This window comes from Balaenoptera ricei, chromosome 10 (assembly GCF_028023285.1).
Source record: "Balaenoptera ricei isolate mBalRic1 chromosome 10, mBalRic1.hap2, whole genome shotgun sequence".
Lineage (NCBI taxonomy): Eukaryota > Metazoa > Chordata > Mammalia > Artiodactyla > Balaenopteridae > Balaenoptera > Balaenoptera ricei.
In genome coordinates, this window is record NC_082648.1 from 86,790,946 (window position 1) to 86,815,028 (window position 24,083).

Consider the following 24,083-nt stretch of genomic DNA (forward strand, 5'->3'; position numbering starts at 1 on the left):
ATTTAGGGAAGAAAAATTTTAATTACAAAATTTCTAAGCACAGAGGAACCAAATTCTAGTGTTGAGAAATTTAAGAACAAACTATAAACCCTGGTTCCTAAGACAGTTCCTTCTCTGTTTCCTTCTCCTATTTATGGATTGAAGACATTCATGCTTTCTCTTGAGACGGATCTCAAAACTTTTAGCTTGTTTTAGTTGTAAGATTTATAGAACCACTTGTAAAGTTAAAAACAAAGTTTTTTGGTATAGGAAAACTTTCCGTGCTTCCCACTTTGGAGACAGATCTCTAGGTACTAAAATGAGAGAGGTTTAGCAGAATTACTTTTTCAAGCCAGAGTTTCACATACTAATAGTTCCCATTTCTAGGAAGTTCGTATGAGCCATGCTGACGGGTAGGACCCCTGAACAGAAACAGGTTACATGTTTTTATCCAATTAACTTGAACAAATTCATCCATAGGAAAAAGTCTTTTGTCTTAAACATTAGCATGGATTTATATTTCCTTAGAAAGATTCTAAAGTATCTTTAAAATGTCCTTGTTTCTCTTTCCTGTATTAGTTCCGTGAAACCTCATTTGACTCCTGAAGAAACTGAGGCCTGGAATCATGCTTCTGAGCCCTTCCTACTAAACTATCCATCTTGCATTCAGCTTCTGCAGCTTTCAAAAGCCTTCACAAAATCACTAACAATGCAAAGGCCGGTTCCTTTGCTTGAGATGCAGTCTGAGGCTGCCTATTTCTCCGACCTCCGTTTTACACTTTCTCCCCTGCCTGTGGCTGTTTCCTGTTCTTTGCTTTTGCCCGTTCTCTTCTTCTTGCCTGGATAACCGTCTCCACTTTGTCTTTCTAGAACTGAACTGTCTGTCCAACACAGTAGCCACTGGCCACACGAGGCTGTTGAGCATTGAAACGTGGGTAGTCTGTGTAGAGAAGGGCCGTAAGTGTAAAAAACACTGGATTTCAAAGACTTAATGAGAAAAAAAATGTAAAATATCTCATTAATAATTCTTCATATTATTACATGTTGAAATGACAACATGTTTGATATATTGTGTTAAATAAGATATGTTAAGATTAATTTCATTAGGCTCTTTTTCGTTTCTGTCCATCTGGCGACTACAGAAGAAAATATTGTTACACATACGCCTGCACTTCTGTGGGACGATGCTGTCCTAGAGAGCTCCTCAAACCTCACAGCTTAGATTCAACTCAGCTCAGTGAAGCTCCCCTGACACCTCAAACCCCGTTTCACTCCGAATTAATCATCTTCCCTCCGAGTCATGACTGCACCCTGGTCTTTTCTCTCTAACGCGGCACATTCCCTAGGTCCGACAAGGCTGTAATGTTTCTGGGAGCTGAGACCAGGTCTGTTTTGCCAGAGTTTTGTCCGCCTCTCCCCCACCCCCCCTCCTCCCCAGCATGGGACGTGATGGGACTAAAGATGAGATAAAGAATTAAGTGAAAGAATTAAGAGGCTTTTAAAACTATTAGAAAGAGACATACGGTCATGACATGATTAGAGAACCTTTAATGTTCTCTACTTCATTTTATTTTTTGGCCAGCGGCATGCGGGATCTTAGTTCCCCGACCAGGGATCGATCCCGCGCCCCCTGCATTGGAAGCGTGGAGTCTTAACCACTGGACCGCCAGGGAAGTCCCATTCTCTACTTCTTTTACTTTGAGAAACTGAGAAGTGTTAAGCATTGCAAAATATGGGAGGTGGCGGAGGGCAGGAAGAGAGGGTGCTAACTCCAAATTCAGTGGAGGCGCTAAACTTGGCATTGATTGACGTAACACTTGGGATTCTTAACTTTTTGCAGAAGCTTTTAAAGAGCATCCCATTTCTCTCTAGCTTTCTCTTTGGCCTTCTAAGTTCAATCAAAATGGTTGTCACCACCTTTGTGCAGACAGTCTTGTCCACGTTGGGCAGTAGCCTCAGTCCCTGGCCTTATTAGGCTGGCCTCTCAGGATTTGTCCTTCGTCCCCAAGGTCAGATGTAGGATGTATCTCTCTGATTTGTAAACCCTTTGGGCCAGGGAGGAAGGGCTCCGCTTATACCCAGTTACTCAATGGAAAAATCTGTTTTTTTATTTTTATAAAGATAATACATTAAATTTCTGTAGCTTGTTTTTGTATATGAGCCTTGGTACTTTGTGATGCTTTGATACTTTGAAATGTTAATTTTTTCCTTGACGCTGTTGCCGTGTACATGGTATTTTAGGAAAAAGAATTTTAATCAATATTATTATTTAGAGACAATAGTATTTTAGGGGAAAACTACTGCAAAAGTACCCATATTAGACTGCTGTGTCATTTTGACCAAATTTAAACAACAGGGTCAAGCAAAATGTAGCCACAGATTAAAAGTCTTCTATACATAACTGACAAAGTATTGCTAAGGAATGACTACTTCCGTGTTGTATTTTAACTGCTGCCATGATCGAACTTAAGGTTTGAGATGATAAGAAGCTGATATAACTGGTTTGATAGCAGAAATGTTGGTACTAACATGTGAACACTGTGTAATGGTTATATTATTAGAAGAATAACCTAGTCTTACAATAAAGGACCTATTTTCTTCTGTAGTTTCCTTAACAATTTCGTTTTTCAGTGATTGCCTGTGCTTCGTTAATTTCTATAACCAAGCTGGAGTGGAATCCAAAAGAAAAGGTAAACTATAAGCTGTTTTCAATATGATTGTCAAACCTGGTTCCTGGAATTATTTTCAAAATTATTTTTAAAAATTTGAATTTTTAATTCTCTCTTAAACCCTTCAACCATCGAGGCTTAGTAAAAGGTGAGATTTAAGGGTAGGGAAACAATGTGAATGAAGGTATATGGAGGTCAGAGGAAGCACGACATGTTAAGCAGAGGTGATGAAAACAGAGTAGAAGATAGTTTGTATCAGCATAGGGTGAGAAATACATGTGGTCGGGGATAAGTTTGTGGGGGAATAGTTTGTGCAAGGCTTTAAGAGGTGGGCAGAGAGGCTCATGCTTGATGTAGGTGATCGGAATAAGCCTTTGAAGGCTTTTGAACGGAAAGTAAATTAAAAGAATATTATTGCAAGAAAATTAGAAGAGACACCTGGGATGTATTGAAGAGGAGAGAGCCCGGAGTTAGGATGGCAGGGAGAAGGCACTTCTACTAGTTTAGATTTTAAATCAAGATTCCCCTAGACTGGAAGTAATAGCATAAGAATGAAAGGACATGATGAAGTGAAGATGACTTCCAAGTTTTTGTTTTGGGTGAACCAAAGAACCTGTTCTCATGAACAGATAAGATTGGGTCCCTTGGGACTTCCCTGGTGGTCCAGTGGCTAAGACTCAGCGCTCCCAATGCAGGGGGCCTAGATTTGATCCCTGGTCACGGAGCTAGATCCCACATGCTGCAACTAAGAGTTTGCATGCCGCAACTAAAGATTCCATGTGCCACAACTAAAAGATCCTGTGTGCTGCAACTAAGACCCAGCGCAGCCAAATAAATGAATAAATATTTTTAAAAAAGAAGAAGAAAAGATTGGGTCCTTAACAGGAATAAATGATTTCATGGGGAGAAATGGATGGGTTAGGTTTCAGAATCGTTGAATCTGAAGCTATAGTGAAACGCTGAGGAGAAATGTCCAGTTAGACACGGGGGACTAGACCTGGGGTAGGATCAAGAGCCATGAGAGCATAGGGTATAGTGACGGGTAATTTCCAGACCAAACGTCAGAACACATGGAATCAGATGTTTCGAATTGAGATCAACTCATGTTGTTAGTTACCTACAGAGAGAAGGGAGATAGTGAGGAGCAGGAGTTTTTCCCAAGGGGCAGGTGGAGTTACTGATGTTTTTCAAAAAGTAGTTTCAGGGGCTTCCCTGGTGGCACAGTGGTTAAGGATCCGCCTGCCAATGCAGGGGACATGGGTTCGAGCCCTAGTCCGGGAAGATCCCACATGCCGCGGAGCAACTAAGCCCGTGAGCCACAACTACTGAGCCTGTGCTCTAGAGCCCGTGAGCCACAATTACTGAGCCCGCCATGCTACAACTACTGAAGCCCACGCAGCTAGAGCCCATACTCTGCAACAAGAGAAGCCACCCCAATGAGAAGCCCGCGCCCCGCAATGAAGAGTAGCACCCGCTGGCCACAACTAGAGAAAGCCCGCATGTAGCAAGGAGACCCAATGCAGCCAAAAAAAAAAAAAAAAAAAAGCAGTTTCAGGGGCTTCCCTGGTGGTCCATTGGTTGACTCCGTGCTTCCACTGCAGGGAGCATGGGTTCAATCCCTGGTCAGGGTAATGGCCGGGTCAGAGGAAGGAAGCATTTTCCACCACAGAGGATTCTGGCAGGTGATGGAAGCCTGCAAGAAGCAAGTGAGAGACTGAAGATGGTGAGGATGAGCCAGGCAGAACTTAGAAAAAAAGTGCTTCCTGATAAGGAGAGCTCACGGAAGAGTAGCTCTAGGTGTATTTTACTTCTTTACCACTGGGGGGAGGCCTTCCACCACAAATCAAACAAATCAGCAGCTGGGAAGGATTCATCAAAGCATATTCCCCAGACAGTTGAAAAACCTTTTTTCATTTCATTTTCTATCTTAAAAATGTGAAAAGTACCTGGTTTTCTATTCACTCCCCTTCTGTTCCCCAATATCCACGAATGCAAAGAAAACCCTTTACATCAGTTCACGGAACAGAATAATCATTTAGGTCCTGCCCCAAACTGTGGGGTGCTTCAGAGGTTTCACAGCACATTCCTGTGCATTGACTTAACGTGGTAGGGAGGGTAAGAATTATGATGTCATTGTCCCATTTTACGTAGCAAAGAGATTAGAGCTTTGCCTGCGTTCATACATGTGTAGTGGAAGAGTCTGGACCCCTCCTTCAGTGCACTGTTATTAATATCACGCTACAGAAATCCTCTCCCACCCCCAAATTCTGCTTCTGTTTGATTAAGCCATCTTCATTGTCCAGAGATGATAGGAGATGGGGTGGATCCCCTAGTGCTGTCACCTTTGAAAAGGAAGTGGCCCCCATTCTCGACCCTGTAACGTAGGCTGGTCAGATTCTCCCCGGAGTGGCCTGGATGAGAACAGTGGGTGGATGTGATCCTCCGTGGGGAGGGTGAACAGTGGTGTCTGAGAGTTTGATGTGCCTCAATTAGATCTTTGTGGTGGATCAAAGAAAAGAACTGACCTGTAATCTAGCACATTTGTTTGTTCACACTTGTAACCTACGGCAGAGCAGACAGTGAAGTAGGAAGAAAATATAGGTTATGATTTGAAATCAGAGGGCTCGTACTGATGACAGTCCACAGGCTAATTTGGCATGTGGGCTAAAGTCAGAATTTAGACAAGCATTTTTTACTTAGATGGTGTTTACAAATGCTTTTTAAAAATGGTTTCCAGTATTTAAAAATCAGGGGAGCTATGACACACACACACACACACACACACACACACTCCATGGGCTTTTTTTGGCCGCGCCGCATGGCATGTGGGATCTTAGTTCCCTGACCAGGGATAAAACCTGAGCCCCCTGCATTGGAAGCACAGAGTCTTAACCACTGGACCACCAGGGAAGTCTCTCTCTCTCTCTCTCTCTCTCTTTTTTAATCTCAAAGCAACACTGGGGCCATATTTTCCTACTTGGCAAGAATGGAATTGAGCTGATGAGGCGTGGGCTCCCCATTGTCCCTCTTTTTGCAACCGTCAGTTTCATTTCTTTTTATTAGTTTCCTGGCCTCCAGAGGCAGCTGACTTTGGAACCCCGAATTAAAGCCATTCTCTTTCTTGTCCTCCATCCTCTCATTCCTGCCCCCAAGAAGATAGTCTCATAATTAGCATTTGCTTTGTAGCTGTGCTTACCTTATAACATCAAGCAGACCTATTTTCTGAACTGACATTTTCTATAGTAACAGAGAAACACAAAACCCAGGGGTGATAGCCAGTTTCCTTTAGATGCATACCTGAAGTCTGGAATAACCACATGGACACTGGGTAGGTGCTTTTCAAGCCTGCCTTCCAACTTTGGGATTCCCAGCTGTGGGAGAGCAAGTCGTGCCTTGTATGGAAAGTTCTTTCTTGAGAACTTTGAGTTCAAATTTGCTTTCCACTCTCAGCCGTTTTGTGATCCTTCTTCTGCCTGTTGAGGTTCCATAGACAAGTCTTAAAGCCAGAGTGTGAGAGAACCAGAGAGAACTTTTGGGGTCATTGTATTCACATTCTTATCGGGCAGTTGCCCTGATGTGCACCCACATGGCCTTGCTTACTGTGTTTCCTCCGGGGGTTGATTTATGCTCACTGGACAGCTTTTTCCTTTGGCCTGACCTGCTCATTATTATTTCAGTATGTCCTCTAAAGTGAATGCATTTAGGCTAAATGCTGTTTCTTTTTTTGTTGTTGCTCTTAGGATTATGTATATCATGTAGTGAGTGCGATCTGTGAATGGACAGTGGCCTTTGGTTTTATTTTCTACTTTCTAACATTCATCTACGATTTCCAGGTAGGTATTTATCAATACAAATGTTATAAGTTATGATGCGGATTAGTAGAAATCCATAGAACATTTCTTGCATTTAAGAAACATAAGAGCACTATCTTTTTACCCTTACGTGTTTGAAAAAATATGTAAGTATTGTGCAATTTAGTGTATTCCCAAAGGAAAGCATCTTGAATAGCTCTCCTAAACAAGGAAACGTTCATCTGTCCTCTGCCATTTGATGCTTATAGTCATAGATCCTGGTTATTTTTTTTTTTTTTTGAAGAGGTCTCACAAGTTCCAAATGACAGGAAATATGTCTTTTCTTAAAAATAAAAGTGTGTTGCTGAAAAATGTTCTCTGGGCAGAGAGAAGATGGGACCTTGTCAGATTTGGCAACAGGGAAAATCTTACATTTTGAAACAAGTGAATTACTAGCTAAAAGGTTAGAAAAGGCCAAGAAAACTCTTGAGGACCCAACTCGAGCTCAGTACAAACCGTAGTGAGATCATCTCTGAGGGGGTGCAAAGCTGTTGGGAGTTTCAGAGCTGGCACTGGAATTGTTTACCTTCTTTTAAACCCTTTTTATTTTTTTAAAAATAGAGTGTCACCCTAAGGATATCCACAGAAATCAATGGTGATGTTTGAAGAAAGGAGAATTCATTCTCACTCAATGAAAGTGGCAGACAATTTCTAGAAGTGGTACAGAGGATAGACAGGGTTTTAACACCGCCCTGCGTGGAATTCATCTGCAGCACATCCAGGACTTGAATTTCTTTAAGAATTCCCAATAGTTGTACTATTTCCAAAGGTATGTTTTCCTAGAGAATGTACAGCATTTATGACATTGTAGCAATGTTTTTATAATTTTCTAAGTAGACACTTTTTTATATTAACAAATTCATTACAGAAAAGGTGTTCCAGAAAATGGAGACCTCTTTATTTTTTGTACAGATTCTGTTTTGTTTCTTTGTGTGTAAGAGATTTATAGAAATACACTAAAGGAAGAATTCATTAAAAAGTAAAATCAGGGGATATTCATTTTAAAATTTCATTTTTAGAGAATGCACTGTATAATTTTATATCTCAAGAGCATCTATAAAATTCAATTTATAATGATCATTAAGATTTCGTTAATAAACTAACACTAAGAGACTCTGATTTTTAGATGAACCAAGCAAAATGCTTCTATTGAAAGGCCTTAATACCACTATGCACATTAACTCAGTGACCACGGAAGACCACGGTTTTGAAATTCTGTCCCCCCACGGGCCTCCCTGCTCACAGAGACCAAGCTCCTACCCTTGCTGCTAACTGGCAATCCGTAGTGATGTAACTCCAGGTGGGATTGATTTAGCAAGGCGGCTTAGAAATCAAAAGCCTTCTAACAACAGAGTGAAATGCAGGTGAACAACTAACAGGAGAAACTCACTGGGTTCCGGACTGTTGCCTTTGCCAGATGAGCGGGGAGAGGGGAGTGTGTCTCAGGGAACATCCAAGTAAGGCAGGATTATGGGAAGGAGACTTTTGCTTAATACTAAACCTCTGCAAAAGCCAATCTGCAAACAGCATTGCAGATTCCACTTATAAAACTACCCTTTATTGTTACTGGCATAACTTGACATACAGTCTGACTCAGAAGCTGCAACTCACACCTCACATTCATTTTACGCCGGTTAACATGCTGACGGGAGCGCAGGTCTGAGAGAGGAGAAAGGGGAGCAGGGTGTGGGATGGAGTTTGCTTGCTCCTCTTCTTAATGACTATGGCTGGATGTTTGCACACTTTACAAAATGTGAAGCAGGTCCTTGGCTCAGCAAGACCTGCACATGGCGCCACTTTTCACCCAAATCATGAATGACAAATGAAAAGCAAGTCATTCCAGAGGAAGAAGTGGGCCTTGAAATATGAAGGCTTAGGTTTAGAAGTTGAAGAGAAGGAACTCTTCTTCAAGTACCCTCCAGACCATAAACCCATGTTTGGCCAAGTGGGTCCAGACCTTGAGGGCATATGCCAAGGGCAGAGCAGCCTGCCTGGACAGCTGTGGAGGAAGGAGTGAGACTCAGTAGTGGTCAGCCACTTCTGCAAGGTCATACTCTATTTCCCCTAAAGGTTCAGTGGTGAGAGCCTCAGACCCACTGCTGGGTCAGTGGTAACTTGTTATAATGCTGTGGCTCTCTGTGTAACACTGGAACTGAAATACTGGTTAAAGCTATGTTCTGCAGAGGGGGAGGAATGCCACTTACCTTTACCGTGGAACCTGCAGTAGAATGAATCCAGGGCTGAGTCTCCCTTGGAACAGACTTTTGTTATCAGCCCTTCTGGATGCATTGTCATTCTTCATTTCTATATCTCTCTGCGAGATTTAGATTGGGAGCTCCTTGAGGGCAGTGTCTGTGCCTTAATCTTTGTCTTTGTAACTCCAGCATTTACCAGGCTGCCTCCTGGTACACAGTAGGTGCTTAATAAATAAATACTCACTGAATGCATGAATGAAGGAATGAGCAAATGAAGGCATGGCTAGGGGTATTTGTAGTGCTGCATAATGAGATTTACTCTGGTTTACTAATTAAGTGATAAATAGTCTGTCACCTTGTAATATTGACTGTTTTGCTCTGTGTGCTGTAAACGTTTCAGTTGTTTGGGCTTCTCCATTCTATGATGACTCTCTTCATCCTGGACAGTTGCCACAGAAATTGTTAAATGGGCTAGACAAAATGGTACATCTGGCTTGGCAAACTGAGAAGGCCAAAAATCACTCCAGATAATCACGTTCTGCTGATTCCATAAATCTCTAAAGCTGATCTTATCCATATTCTGGTATTACTTCTAATTTCCATGAACTTGCATTTCCTTGGACCTCATGGCTAAAAGAGTAAAATAAAATGAAATATTTCTTTATTTTAGTAATTTGTGTCTCTGTTAAATTACAATATGTCGACTGGGTACTACTATGAAGTATATTTATCCGGGAAAGGATTCTAGCTCCACTTGGACTCTATAGAGTTTAAACCTTATGTTTTCTTAATTCATGTAGATTTGCATGTGGGCAGGATGGCTCATCTTTGCAGAGATTCTTGAATAGTAGTATCAGAAGTTTGCACCAGAAATCCAACTCAAATTTGTTGGAAGGAAAAAGGGGCATCTATTGCTTCAAGTAATGAGAAGTCCATGGGTGGAGCTGGCTATAGGGATGGCTGGATCCAAAAGTGCCACCAGGACTCCATCTGTTCTCTCCTTCTCTCAGCTCTGCTTTTCTCTCTGTTGGCATCATTCTCAGGCAGGCTTTCCCCTGGTGGGAGTGAGAAGGCTTCTAGAAGACCCAGGCTACAAACTGTCCAGTGGAATGAGAGGACTTCCTAAAAGTTCCAACCAAAGCTCTCCAATTGAAACTCACTGCCTCTGATTGGCTGCCTTGGGTCACATGCCCATCCTGTAGCCCAGGGAGGTGTGATGCTCTGATTGGTCAGACCAGCATCATGTGTCCACCTCTGGAGCACTGAGGGGTCCACAACGCCCAAACTACTGGGCTGATGGTGCGGGAAAATTGTTTCTCAGAAAAACTGGATGAGAAATGGATCTTGCACAGACACAAAGCTGCAGATTCCACTATGAAATTAAAGGTTTCCCTGACCCCACAGGTCAGAAAAGCCAACCCAACTTGATTCAGAGTAAACTAAATTTTACCTGCTGCCAATCTTTTCAGGTAAAAAAAAAAAAAAAAAGTAAATGTAAGCCAGGTAGGTAATAATGTACATTCAGTTAACTTCAAAGTTATGTTCATACTTTTCCAAGCTTCTCGTGTTCTTATTTAACCTCTGTGAGATTGGTCAGGCAGTTAATTGTCACATGCTTCAAATGAGGAAACTAAGGCAAAGAAAAAGAGGTTCAGTGACCTCTAAGTGGTTCTACCACCGGATGGCAACAGATTCCAGTCTGGGACTCTTGTTTTCTTGATTTCTAATCCAGTGCATCTTTTTTTTTTTTTTTCTCCCCAAACATTAACAGAGGATTCCACAGAAATTGTATTTCATAAACCAAATTAAGTACATCAGTGTTGTGCTGTGTTTGGGTTTCCTAACATCCCTTACATGTGGCATGGTCCCATGTTCCCATTTTTTACTCATTTGGAGACACACTGGTCTGGTATTTGGGCCTGGAATGAGGAAGGGGGAGTGGGAGGAAGATAAGTGGTCTCCATTCTCTCCCATTCCTTGATTCTGGCAAGCCCGGAGGCCCAGCCGTCTCCCCACACACATACTCTTGGTCTGGCTCTGAATGCCCTGCATTCTCAAGGCCAGAATGTCATGCATCTGCATCTTGTCTGTTGCACAAGAGAGCAACCACAGCCTCAAGCCCTGGAGGAGAAGCTTCTGACGCTCCTGGGTCACCCCCAGCAGATTCATCTTCTAAAACGAAGGGCAGCAGGATGCCAAACTCACATTGGGGGTGGTGGCGACCTCCAAAATCGATGCTTGGAAAATGCTGAAGGGGCTACCAGCCATCTGCACTGTGGTTTTGGTCAGGGTGCCATGAGATAGATGATGCCTAGTGAGCCTGCGGCCTAGGCAGTCCCTCAGTGATGAGCAAAGCCCTCCATCCCCAGAGCCGGCTCTACCTCTGGACTCTTCAGTTACGTGAGTCTCTTTTTAACTTCGGTAAACTTGAGCTGGATTTCCCATGCTTATTCCTATAAGAGCCCTGACTTAATACAAATACCCAAGAGTTCTCCTAATATGCAAATATAGCAAACTACTGTTATCTGGACTCACTGTGCTGGGGTGGAAAGATAGATAACAGGTGATTCAACTGTTCCCACTCACAGCCCTTACTCTCTGAACCATGTTTTCTTTTTTTAAAAATCTCGAATCAGTAATATATTGATGTGATTCAAAAATCAAAACGATATAAAAAAGTACTCTGTGTACTCTGTGCAAAGCCTTTGTACTTTCCTCTACCCACACTTAATTCACCCCTCTTCTGGCAGATAGCCCCTTTTAATGAAAATACAAGCAGAAACACACATTTAAGAACGTTTCCGTTTTAATTTCTATCCCAAACGTAGCATACCTTGCAAACAGTTTTGAGCCTGCCTTTTTGACTAAGCAGTGTATCTCAGAGATGTTCCCTTATCAACACATAGAGAGCTTCTTTGGGTTTTTTTTGTTTTGTTTTACACCTGTACAGTATTCTATGTGCCATCCTTTATTTAACAAGTCCCCTGTTTGATGACCAATCATGTGGTTTCCAAGCTTTGCAATTACAAGTGAGTGACCTAGTACATAACAGCATTTCACACGGGTGCAAGGAAATCTGTGGGAGAAATTCCCGTAAGTGGGAATGCTGGGACCAACGGGAACTGCATCTGTGATTTGACAAATACTGTCTTCTTGCCTTTGGAACCTTTTCACATGAGTGTTTTTGTTGGAAACTCTTTCCAGCTATTTCACCCTTCCATCTAAACTGGGGATGCTGATTGTAAGTTCACTTTTCTTGGCAACTCATTCATTCATCATGTGGATTCTGCAGTACATGGTGTGGGACAGCAGCCAGCTGACAGTGTCACTGTTCTACAAAGCCCTCTTCGCTGTCCCTGTTATTTAAGCCCCTAGGGCAGGGAGGGTGAGGCTTTGCTCCCCTCTCTGCAGACAGCAGACGCCACTGTCTTTTACCTCCTCCCAACTGATGCCCACTCTCCTTTTCATGGTCAAGAGTGTCTCCATCTCACTTGGGTTTTTCATTGTGATCTTGCACTTTTGTCTCTGCCTCTTCTAATCTCATCCCTTTTCTATCCACTTTCTCTTTTGGGATCTCTTTGAAGGGCCGTCACTTCACTTATACTTCCTTATCTTCTGAGAACATTTTGCTTTTATAGACATCAATCATCAACCACAATATTCCCTTTCCTCTTTCTGGCAAACTGACCCATTACAGAACCAGGGGGAATCCACAAGCCTTTTGGTCCTCCCTGACCTTGTAGCTTGGTGGTCAGTGTGGAATGACCCAATGAGTGGGGAACACCAGCGATGCAGGGGCGAGAGAGAGAGAGAGAGGGAGAGAGGGATTGAGTCTCTAGCTTTGAGAAACTTTACTTAGAAATAATAGGCTTTAATTGATGGACCTACCTTGATACATCATTACACCATAGTCCATAGTATCCATTAGGGTTCACTCTTGGTGTGGTGCACATTCCATGAGTTTTGACAAATGTATAATGGCATGTATCTGTTATTGTAGTATCATACAGAATAGTTTCACTGTCCACAAAATCCTTTTGTCATTTTGAAAAAGACAAAGTTGGGACTACCTGTGGAGAGACAGCATAAATTTTTTTCAGTACCAGGTATTCAGGGACTTTTGTTTAACCACCAAGAACATTTCTTTACTTGCTTGCATTATCACTCAGGTCCTGTTAATATTGACTGAGCATCCAACCACAATGACGATGCTGTGAGAAGGGGGCAGGGAGTAGGTAGTGGGAACATGATAGAGGGCTTGTGTGCCACAACAATCTTTGGTGGGAGTTTGAGATTAGCTCTCCCACAGCCAGGCACGACCCTTGAGGGGGAGCACCAAAATGGCTAAGGATTCCATGGGGCAGTGAGGCTGGGGGCTGGGGGACTTTCAGTATGATTAAGGCCCTGGTGGCTGTGAGGTGTGGTTTCTTAGGACTCTGAACTCTTAGTATCTTTTGCTTCTGATTGGTGCAGTAAGATGGACTTGGGGTTAGAAACATCTGCTCTCTACTTGCCAAGGAGGCAGTCATGGTGGGGCGCAGAGGAGAGACCACTTAGGCTTCCCCCAGGCTGAGTAACAGAAGTTCTCAGTGGTCACACTTGTCAGACGGATGGGCTTGGCATCTGACCTCCAGCAGGCGATGTGGTTGGAGGATGTCGAGTTCTCTGAGCCTCCAGCGGAAGCAGAAGGGTCTCCGGGATCGGGGTCCCAGGTTCCAGCTCCCTTGCTCATCAGGCTAATGTCAGCACAAGTGATAGGAATGCCTGGAAGACAAAATTCACCTTCTTGAACAATCCTGTTGCTTAGGGTCAGCCCAGAGAAGCAAGTTCCGGGTGCCACCCAAGATATCTGATTTAGGGCGAAGAGTGATGTAGTTAGAGCTGGCCAGCAATTTGACAGCTGCTAACATAACCTTTAACGCGCATATTAAAATGAATACTGAGCTTAGTTCAGTCTGTCATTTCCTCTTAATACTTGAAAAGCCACAGTTTTGTTTGAAAGTTCCCTCAAAAGGCTCTAGCGGGTGAATTTATTCTTCCGCTTGACCACACTTGGAACTCTGAAGTCAGAACCACCTTGAAACTGAAACCAGGAAAATCCCTGGTCTCTCTGGCCGAGAGAAGCAAAGGTATGCTCTGAGGTTTATTAAATAATTACCCAGTTGTTGACATGTTGTAGGGGGAGGGAAGAGCCAAGGTGCTGGCAAGTATGAATAGAGATTAGTAAGGATCTTGGGTCACGGGGCTTATAAATGAGGTAGAACATTTTGGTGTTCCCTGACCTTTGGCTCAACCCGGGGGATGTGTTCTTTTGAGAAGACTCAGTTAACTAGGCCTTGGTGTGCTCTGTCATTGTTTTGACTGTCTGAATGACCACGGTCAGCTGTGATCCAATTAATGCTGAAGATACTCAAAAGTCTTTGGCTGTTGGGAGCAGACACAGCAGTGACTTGAAGAGAAGAAAATGAGAAGTGGGACTTACCTGGTGGCGCAGTGGTTAAGGATCCACCTGCCAATGCAGGGGACACGGGTTCGAGCCTTGGTCTGGAAAGATCCCACATGCTGCGCAGCAACTAAGCCCTTGTGCCACAATTACTGAGCTTGTGCTCTAGAGCCCGCGAGCCAAAACTACTGAGCCTACGTACCACAACTACTGAAGCCCGTGTGTCCTAGAGCCCTCGCACCGCAACCACTGAGTCCACGCCATGTGTTCTAGGGCCCGTGTGCCACAACTACTGAGCCTACGTGCTGCAACTACTGAAGCCCACGTGCCTGGAGCCTGTGATCCGCAACAAGAGAAGCCACCGCAATGAGAAGCCCGCTCACTGCAAGGAAGAGTAGCCCCTGCTCGCCACAACTAGAGAAAGCCCGTGCGCAGCAATGAAGACCCAATGCAGCCAAAATAAGAAAGTGAGAAGTGAGGGAAAAAACCCGGAATTAGTTGGCCATTTCAACTTCCCATCTGCAGCTGGTGTGAATGGCAGATGAGGGCAGGTTTCCTAATAAATGGCTCCGAGACTAACTCAGTTCAGAGGTTCAGGGAGGGAGGATAACTTCCTTCAGTACTCCCCAGACTTCACCCATTTGTGTGTCTCCTTTGCAATTTTTGTCATCCTCTTACTGCAATTTACTGAATATTTTTCAGTGACTCACTTTTTAACTATTTTTATTTTAAAAAGAAACTTCTCCCGTTGCTTCTCCTCCTGGACTGCCTGATTTGGTGAATGGTGTTACCATTCCCTGGGTCACCCAGGGCAGAAACGCTCTACTCCCCACCCCCACCTCATGTTCTATTAACTTCATCTCCTATGTACTGGGTTAAAAGATAATTATCATCCAAACCACGGCATTCTGGGGAATGAAAGGGACATTATTAATAAGTGAACCAGAAGGAAACTGGGTCTGTCTGAAGCAAACGGGGATATGTGGTTAACCATCTACATGGCCTTGAAACCTCTTCCTCCTCCCCATTCCCACCATCACTACCTTATTTATTCATAATTATTTGCTTGGACTAGTGCAGTAGCTCACTATCATTTCCTTAATTTCATTCTTGGTCCTTTCCAACACATCTTACACACTGCACATACACATTTGATATAACAGCCTCTTAAAATCCTTCAGTGGCTCCCCATAACTTCAGGATAAATTTCAAATTCCTTAGTATGGCTTACCAGGCTCTTCACAGATCTGGTTCCTTTTTATCCTTCCAGCCTGTGAGCTCATTTATTTATTCATTCATTCAACATTTATTGAGAGTTACTCTGGGCTGGCACCATGCTAGTCTCTGGAATATAACCATAAATAAGATGGGTTTCTGCCCTCAAGGTATTTATAGTGGAGTGGAGAAACAGCCAAGGAAACACTAGAGTTAAAAAAAACAAAACAAATAACATGCTATGGTGAAGCACTGCCCTCTCTGACCTCACGGCTCAAAGTGTGTTCCAGGGACCTGGAAGCTTGATAGAAATGCAGAATCTTAGGGCCCCAACCCAGACTCAGTAAATCCAAATCTGCATTTTAATAAGACGCTTAGGTGGTTGGAGTTAACATTAGTTTGCAAAGCCTGGTCTGTGGGACCATGCTAGTTGAAGAGCTTGGTTCAGATCCCTAGGGATGGGCATGCCTGGAGGGAGAGACTTGGGAGGAGGAGATAGAGTTTGCTAAATGAAGGCAAGGTGGGAAAAGGGATTCACCTGTGCTGTGGCACAGAGGCAAGAGAGCTTATGCTGTTTGGTGGGAATTACAAGTTTTTCAGTATCTGGGGTCACGGGTTTCAGGTGGGAGCCTCACCTAACTCAGAGATACCTTATTCAAGGAAAAGAACTGATCAACCTCAGCACCTTCATTTCTTCTTTGAGCCCATCTGGAAATGACGATTTAGAACGAATACTTTAATTCATAGAGACAGACAGTAGAATAGGAGTGACCAGGAGATGGAGGGAGAGGAGAATGGGGAGTTACTGTTTAATGGGTACAGAGTATCTGTTTGAGATGATGAAAAAGTTCTGGAAATGGATAGTGGTGATGGTTACACAACATTGTGAATGTGCTTAATGCCACTAAAACCGTATGCTTCAAGATGGTGAAAGTGGCAAATTTTTATGTTATATATATTTTACCACAATTCTAAAAAAAGGAATCAGTACTTTGGAGTCAAAGACTTGATTTTCAAGTTCCAGCTTTGATGCCCCAGCAAGTCAGGTAACTTCATGGAACCTCAGTGTCTTCATCTGTAAAATGGGAATAACCATCATACCTGCCTCATAGTCTTGTCATGAAGATTCACTGGAGCAATGCCCGTAAAGCACCTGGGAGCTCGTTGGGTTTTCCTTATGCCCATTAAAGCTTTAAAAGCATGTTCTTATCCTTAGCACAATGCCTGGCACAGCTAGCCCTTGGCATCACAGTTATTTTTACCCCTTTCACTTCCTCTTTGAGGCAGTAGTGGTTTTCAACTCTTAGCTGCACATTAGAATCACCTATAGAGTTTTGTAACCCCCCCCCCCCATTGCCTGGGGCAACTAAATGAATTTCAGGAATAGAGCAGAAGCATTATTCCAGGTGATTCCAATGTGTAGCCAAGGCTGAGAACTGTACTATAGCAGTGGTCCACAAACGTTAGTGCGTATCAGAATCACCTGGAGGGCTTGTCAAAACAATTCTTGGGTCCCCACCCCGTCCCCCTCCACCCCGAGTTTCAAGTTTAGTAGATACAGAACAGCCTTTCACTTTATTCCCTCATCTATCTGGTGGCCCTTTCTTTTTGTTTGCAGTCTACTCACTACTCAACCTCTTCCAGACCCATTACTCAACTGAACTTTTTCTTGAAAACACTTACCAATAGTCTTTTCTTTTTAAATTTATTTTTAATTTTTATTTATTTTTGGCTGTGTTGGGTCTTTGTTGCTGCACGCGGGCGCGGCAAGCGGGGGCTACTCTTCGTTGTAGTGCATGGGCTTCTCATTGCTGTGGCTTTTCTTGCTGCGGAGCACGGGCTCTAGGTGTGCAGGCTTCAGTAGTTGTGGCGTGCGGGCCCTAGAGCTCAGGCTCAGTAGTTGTGGTGCAAGGGCTTAGTTGCTCTGTGGCATGTGGGATCTTCCCGGACCAGGGCTCGAACCCATGTCCCCTGCATTGGCAGGCGGATTCTTAACCCCTGCACCACCAGGGAAGTCCGGCCAATAGTCTTCTTCATGCCAATAGTCTCCATATTCTCCAACTGTGGCCTTAGACACAATTCACCATGTCTCAAAATTCTCCTCCTTTAAATTCAGGGCCACTACTCTGGGTCGTGTTTTCCTTATTTCTCTTTCCTTCTCCCTCCCCCACTTGGAAGTACGGATTCCCATGTGGGACTCCCATGACCATATTCTGGAATTCCTTTATTTATCTCTTAAAAAGATCACAGTCTTAGAAGTGAGACAGACATGGGTTCATATCTTGTACCTGGGCAATTCACTCAAACTCTGAGCCTCATTTTCCTTACTGGTGATGATAATAGTGCCCCTATAAATAATACATCCCTGACACACAACACCCAACTATTACAGGGTTTCACCTTTAAGAACATGGTAAAGTCTTTTTTTTTTTTAAATCTTTATTGAAGTATAATTGCTTTACAATGGTGTGTTAGTTTCTGCTTTATAACAAAGTGAATCAGTTATACATATACATATGTTCCCATATATCTTCCCTCTTGCGTCTCCCTCCCTCCCACCCTCCCTATCCCCCACCTCTAGGTGGACACAAAGCACCGAGCTGATCTCCCTGTGCTATGTGGCTGCTTCCCACTAGCTATCTATTTTACATTTGGTAGTGTATATATGTCCATGCCACTCTCTCATCCTGTCACATCTTACCCCTCCCCCTCCCCATATCCTCAAGTCCATTCTCTAGTAGCTCTGTGTCTTTATTCCCATCTTGCCACTAGGTTCTTCATGACCTTTTTTTTTTTTTTCCTTAGATTCCATATATATGTGTTAGCATACTGTATTTGTTTTTCTCTTTCTGACTTACTTCACTCTGTATGACAGACTCTAACGCCATCCACCTCACTACAAATACCTCCATTTCGTTTCTTTTTATGGCTGAGTAATATTCCATTGTATATATGTGCCACATCTTCTTTATCCATTCATCCGATGATGGACACTTAGGTTGCTTCCATGTCCTGGCTATTGTAAATAGAGCTGCTATGAACATTTTGGTACATGACTCTTTTTGAATTATGGTTTTCTCAGGGTATATGCCCAGTAGTGGGATTGCTGTGTCGTATGGTATTTCTATTTTTAGTTTTGTAAGGAACCTCCATACTGTTCTCCATAGTGGCTGTATCAATTTACATTCCCACCAACAGTGCAAGAGTGTTCCCTTTTCTCCACACCCTCTCCAGCATTTATTGTTTCTAGATTTTTTGATGATGGCCATTCTGACTGGTGTGAGATGCTATCTCATTGTAGTTTTGATTTGCATTTCTCTAATGATTAATGATGTTGAGCATTCTTTCATGTGTCTGTTGGCAATCTGTATATCTTCTTTGGAGAAATGTCTATTTAGGTCTTCTGCCCATTTTTGGATTGGGTTGTTTGTTTTTTTGTTATTGAGCTGCATGGGCTGCTTGTAAATCTTGGAGATTAATCCTTTGTCAGTTGCTTCATTTGCAAATATTTTCTCCCATTCTGAGGGTTGTCTTTTGGTCTTGTTTATGGTTTCCTTTGCTGTGCAAAAGCTTTTAAGTTTCATTAGGTCCCATTTGTTTATTTGTGTTTTTATTTCCATTTCTCTAGGAGTTGGGTCAAAAAGGATCTTGCTGTGATTTATGTCATAGAGTGTTCTGCCTATGTTTTCCTCTAAGAGTTTGATAGTGTCTGGTCTTACATTTAGGCCTTTAATCCATTTTGAGTTTATTTTTGTGTATGGTGTTAGGGAGTGTTCTAATTTCATACTTTTACAAGGAACATGGTAAAATCTTGACCTTGAAGAGAACTCCGGGAGTGGTAGGACTAACCCATAGGATGCAGAGGGCAGAGCCAGGGATATCAAAAACACAGTGTAGAAGAATAAAGCCAGGATTTTCCAAGGGGCAAGGAAATGGGCCCAACCAAGGATTTTCCAGGAACGCCTGGGCAGACAGGGAGGTGAGAGATGGGATCTTAGAAAAGGAACTAACCATTAGATTCCCTGTGACTACATTAAAATGTGAGCCTATGGGCTGGTCCATGCACAGGATGGGGGTTGTTAATAGTGCTATCACGGGCTATGAAATGGCCCCAGAGGATGCCCACAAGGGGATTTCAACCCCATCAGTGTGAAATTCAGTCCCTTTGGCAAAAACAAAGTGATAAAAAGGACCTGTTACAGTTTGCACCATTTATTACTGTCGTGTGCAAAACATGATTCGGGGCATTACATAGAGCTCTTGTTACCACCAGATGAGGTCTCTGAGTGCTGTTTCCCATTGATGATGTTATTCAGCAGGACGGCTCACATGTTGAAATTTGAAACTCCTTGGGTGAAGAATGCCTCTGCAGGCTGTACCAGATGTTGCTTGTGTAGCTCCCCAAGCCCAGAAAGATGAGTTAATCCTTGAAGGAAATTATTCTGAACTTGCATCAAACTCAGAGGCTTTGATCCAACAGGCTATGGCAATAAAACGCAAGGCTATCAGAAGAGCTGTGGGTGGTAGTCCTGTCTCTGAGAAGGGAACAGGGCCACTGGCCGCCGGCTGCATTCCAGATGCAGACAGCCAGGAGCAGAGGTCTAACTTAGTGTGATGTTGTGAAAATCCTGCACTTTAAACACATGTAGTGGGACTTCCCTGGTGGCGCAGTGGTTAAGAATCTGCCTGCCAATGCAGGGGACATGGGTTTGATCCCTGGTCAGGGAAGATCCCACATGCCATGGAGCAACTAAGCCCTTGCACCACAACTACTGAGCCTGTGCTCTAGAGCCCACGAGCCACAACTACTGAGCCCGTGTGCCACAACTACTGAAGCCCGCATGCCTAGAGCCCATGCTCCACAACAAAAGAAGCCACTGCAATGAGAAGCCCACGCACTGCAACGAAGAGTAGGCCCCGCTCGCCGCTACTAGAGAAAGCCTGCGCGCAGCAACGAAGAACCAGCACAGCCAAAAATAAATAAATAATTTATAAATGAAATCATATACTCTTTTTTAAAAAAAACAAAAAACACATGTAGTCATAAACAAAAACTTCCTCACCCTTTAAAGACCCTGAAGAAGTACCACCCTCTCCAAGATGCTTCCCTGGAAGGTTCCAGGTCTCACTGACCCCACTCACCTTCCTTTACCTTCATTATCTATAGCACACAGCTTGCCCCTTGATGATACTCCAAATACAGTCTTCTGCCTTCAGTTGTGTGGTAAGTTCCCAGAGGTCCTAAACCAAGTCTAGTTTATATTTCTTTGTATCTCTGAATGCCTAGCACTCTAAGAGGCATCGTGGTCATCGTTTCATCCTTAGAATCCAGCATAGTACCTGGCACACAGCAGACACTCGGTAAATGAATAGGTGCTTATTAAATGAATGGAATTGTTTGTTGATAGCGTAGCTGAACTAGCATGAAAGAACAAATAAGGGAAGGCGTAACAGGCACCTCTTCTTTTGTTGGCCCAGCACTTCACCCCCTTTCTTCCATAAGTTTCCTCTTTCTTCGCCCCATCTTTACGGTTCCCACAGGAGCTGCCATGTTGTTTCATGACTCTTTGGAGTTTATCTGACTTGAACTACTTCAGTGAGTCCTTCCCGGGGATTTTTCAACTTGGAACCAGAGAGAATGTTAAGATAATTTCTTTCTAGTGCCCAAAGCTATGTAGATATACTGGTACATCTGAGAGCTGTTGGCCCCCCTGTTTTTCACCACGTGGAGAAAGGTGATGGCTAGCTAGAAGGAAGAATGAAACTAAGGAAGCGAGTGAATGAAGGCACAGAGACAAGAAGAATAAAAGAGAAACCTGATGGTCTTGGAGTTCTGTGTTTCAGTGGTTCCTGTGCCCCAGGCACATTCCTGTCTTTTGGTTTCACAGATGTCACATTATCCCTTACTATAGCCCCTTCTTTTGCTTAAACGAGCTTGAGTTAGGTCTCTGTCACTTGTAACCATACAAGTCCCAACTAATACAGATGTGCCTGCTTCTTGGTAGATACTCCATAAAAAAGAATGGATGAATAAAATCTCATTATGCCACGTTATGAAGTTTTGCAAACGGGGATATTTCAAAACTTCCCATCCTTATTTGTGGTTTTAGTAAACCCATCTTTGATATCCCTCCCAGAGCTAGCACAGTTCTGAATAGAGGGAAGGCACATGGTATACATGCAAGCTGCAATTTCTGGTAGGTTGATTCTTCACTTTTCATTTTCAATGACTTTTTATCTGTGTGTGCATTTGCCGAGAATCAGATGCTTGGGGCTGCAATGCCATCTGTACATGATGGAAGACATTTGTAAAGACTTTTTAAAGTGCACATAGAGCAATGGGCTCTGAACAGCAGTTGGGGACTAAATATGAAAACATGAAAGGATATGGTCTTCATGAGCAAGGATGCTGGAAGAGAGCTTTTTTTTTGGCTGAGAGGGGTCTTCGTTGCTGTGTGCAGCTTTCTCTAGTTGTGGCAAGCGGGGGCTACTCTTCCTTGCAGTACGCAGGTTTCTCATTGCAGTGGCTTCTCTTGCTGTGGAGCACGGACTCTAGGTGTGTGGGCTTCAGTGTTGTGGCGTGCAGGCTCAGTAGTTGTGGCACACGGGCTTAGTTGCTCCGTGGCATGTGGGATCTTCCCGGACCAGGGATCAAACCCCTGTCCCCTGCGTTGGCAGGCGGATTCTTAACCACTGCGCCACCAGGGAGGTCCTGGAAAAGAGCCTTTGAACAGCTCCATGATAGACAAGATGGTGCTAGAGACTTACTGGTATCCACATTTTCTGAGAGGCACATGGCCCAATGCATAAGAGGGAATTTGTGGGAACAGTGGGAGAACTTATTGGATGTTGCATCATCAGCTCCGCATCTCTGGTTACCATATTTGTAGAGCTAATCTTTAGCATCAAACCCTTCTTTAGACAGACTGGTCTACTTATTGCCACACAAATAGGCCATATGGATTTTATATCTGGCACACTTGCTCACAAAATCCCTGGTGCCAGATACCTCTCCCTCCCTTACTTCATCTCCTTCTATTCACATCAAACTCATCCTCCAAGGTCCAGCTATCTTATCTTCTCCAGAAATGACTGTTCTATCTAATCTGTCACATCTGGCATTTCATCATTCATTTTAAGAATGGTAAGTATGTGTGGTATAACTTCATTCATACTCCTCATTCCCATGAAAAACATCACTTTGTTTTTGATATCAGTGCTCTTTCTCTCCAAGGCTGGCAAGAACTTCAGAATTCTTCTCCACATGGCACTTGAGGCAGCCACTGAAGGCTCATGGCAAGTGACGCGAGACCTAGTTGCTATCTCTGTTCCATTCCCTTATATTGTTATTTGAAGTTTCTGAGTGTGCTTGTCTTCACCAACTGGGCTATTAAGTCCTTGAGGGCAGGGACAATAAAAGTAACAACAATATCATCATAATCATATCAATAATCATAATAAGGAAAACAATAATAATAGCAGCAGCAGCAAATATTTATTAAACACATGTGCTGGCACGGTACTAACCATTTTACATGTACAGTTGGCCCTTTGTATCTGGGTTCCACATTCGCAGATTCAACCAACCATGGATTTCAATCTGGTTGGTTGAAATCTGCACAGATGTGGAACCCTGGGTATGGAGTATTTATTTTATATAAGGGACTTGAGCATCTGCAGATTTTGGTATCTGTTGGGGATGCGTGGGTGGTGGAACCAATCCCACGTGGATACCAAGGGACAACTGTGTTTTCTAATTTAATCCTCAATACAATCCTGTGGAGAAGGGATTAGTCAGGTTTTATAGGGATTCTGAGTCTTTTATTTATTTTACAAATTGAGTTTTTAAAATAAAAATTGTATATATTTTAGGTGTACAATATGATGATTTTTTTTGTTTTGGCCACACCACAAGGCATGTGGGATCTTAGTTCCCTGACCAGGGATCAAACCCGTGCCCCCTGCAGTAGAAGTGCAGAGTCTTAACCACTGGTCTCTAGGGGAAGTCCCACGACAAGATGATTTGATACACATATACATAGTGTATGCAGTAATCATACACTGCAATTAAGCGAATTAACATATCTTCTCCCACAGTTAACTTTTTTAGTTATTGTTTTGGTGAGAGCACTGAAATTACTCTCTTAGCAGATTTCCAACATCATTTCCAACATCATAACCACATCATGCTGTACATTAGATCTCTAGACTTATTCATCCTCCATAACTGCAATTTTGTATCCTTTGACCAACATCATCCCATTTCCCCCACCTTCCCACCCCTGGTAACCATCATTCTATTCTTTACTTCTATATATTCAACTTTTTTAGATTCCACATGTAAGTGAGATCATGCAGTTTTTTTTCTGTGCCTGGCTTATTTCAGTTAGCATAATGTCTTCCAGGCTCATCTATGTTGTTTCAAATAGCAAGATCTCCTTTTTTTTTAAAGCTGAATAAAATTTCATTGTGTGTGTGTATATATATATATATATATATATATATATATATATATATATACACATACATACACACACCACAATTTTTTAATCTGCTCATCTGTCAATGGACACTTAAGTTGTTTCCATATCTTGAGTTTAAAGATGATAAGTAACTTGTCCAAATGTACACAGCCAGAATGTGGCAGAACCAGAACCTGACCTCCAAACCTTTGCTCTTACCCAACGTGCTATATCATCTTGAATCTTCCAAGTACCAGAAAACCGTGTGC

General features: G+C 43.0%; 2 protein-coding genes across 3 annotated transcripts in view; one reads left to right on the top strand and one right to left on the bottom strand.

The window, feature by feature from the left end:
* The window catches only part of DRAM1 (DNA damage regulated autophagy modulator 1), a 43,741-nt gene extending 36,430 nt beyond the window's left edge, over positions 1-7,311 (top strand). Inside the window, exons 5-7 of the mRNA XM_059936768.1 lie at positions 2,611-2,669; positions 6,389-6,481; positions 7,061-7,311. Of these exons, the coding sequence (XP_059792751.1) occupies positions 2,611-2,669; positions 6,389-6,481; positions 7,061-7,105 (197 nt within the window). The 3' untranslated portion in view covers positions 7,106-7,311. The remainder of the gene's footprint in view (positions 1-2,610; positions 2,670-6,388; positions 6,482-7,060) is intronic.
* Positions 7,312-12,582: 5,271 nt separating this feature from the next.
* WASHC3 (WASH complex subunit 3) overlaps positions 12,583-24,083 on the bottom strand; it is a 142,095-nt gene continuing 130,594 nt past the window's right edge. The window contains exons 10-11 of one of the 2 annotated variants that reach the window (XR_009505438.1): positions 13,323-13,458; positions 12,583-12,764 (exon numbers count right to left, since the gene is read on the bottom strand). The gene's annotated coding sequence lies outside the window, so the exon portion shown is untranslated. Of the gene's footprint in view, positions 12,765-13,322; positions 13,459-22,020; positions 22,750-24,083 lie in introns of those variants that run through there. The other variant, XR_009505439.1, reaches the window with a different exon arrangement.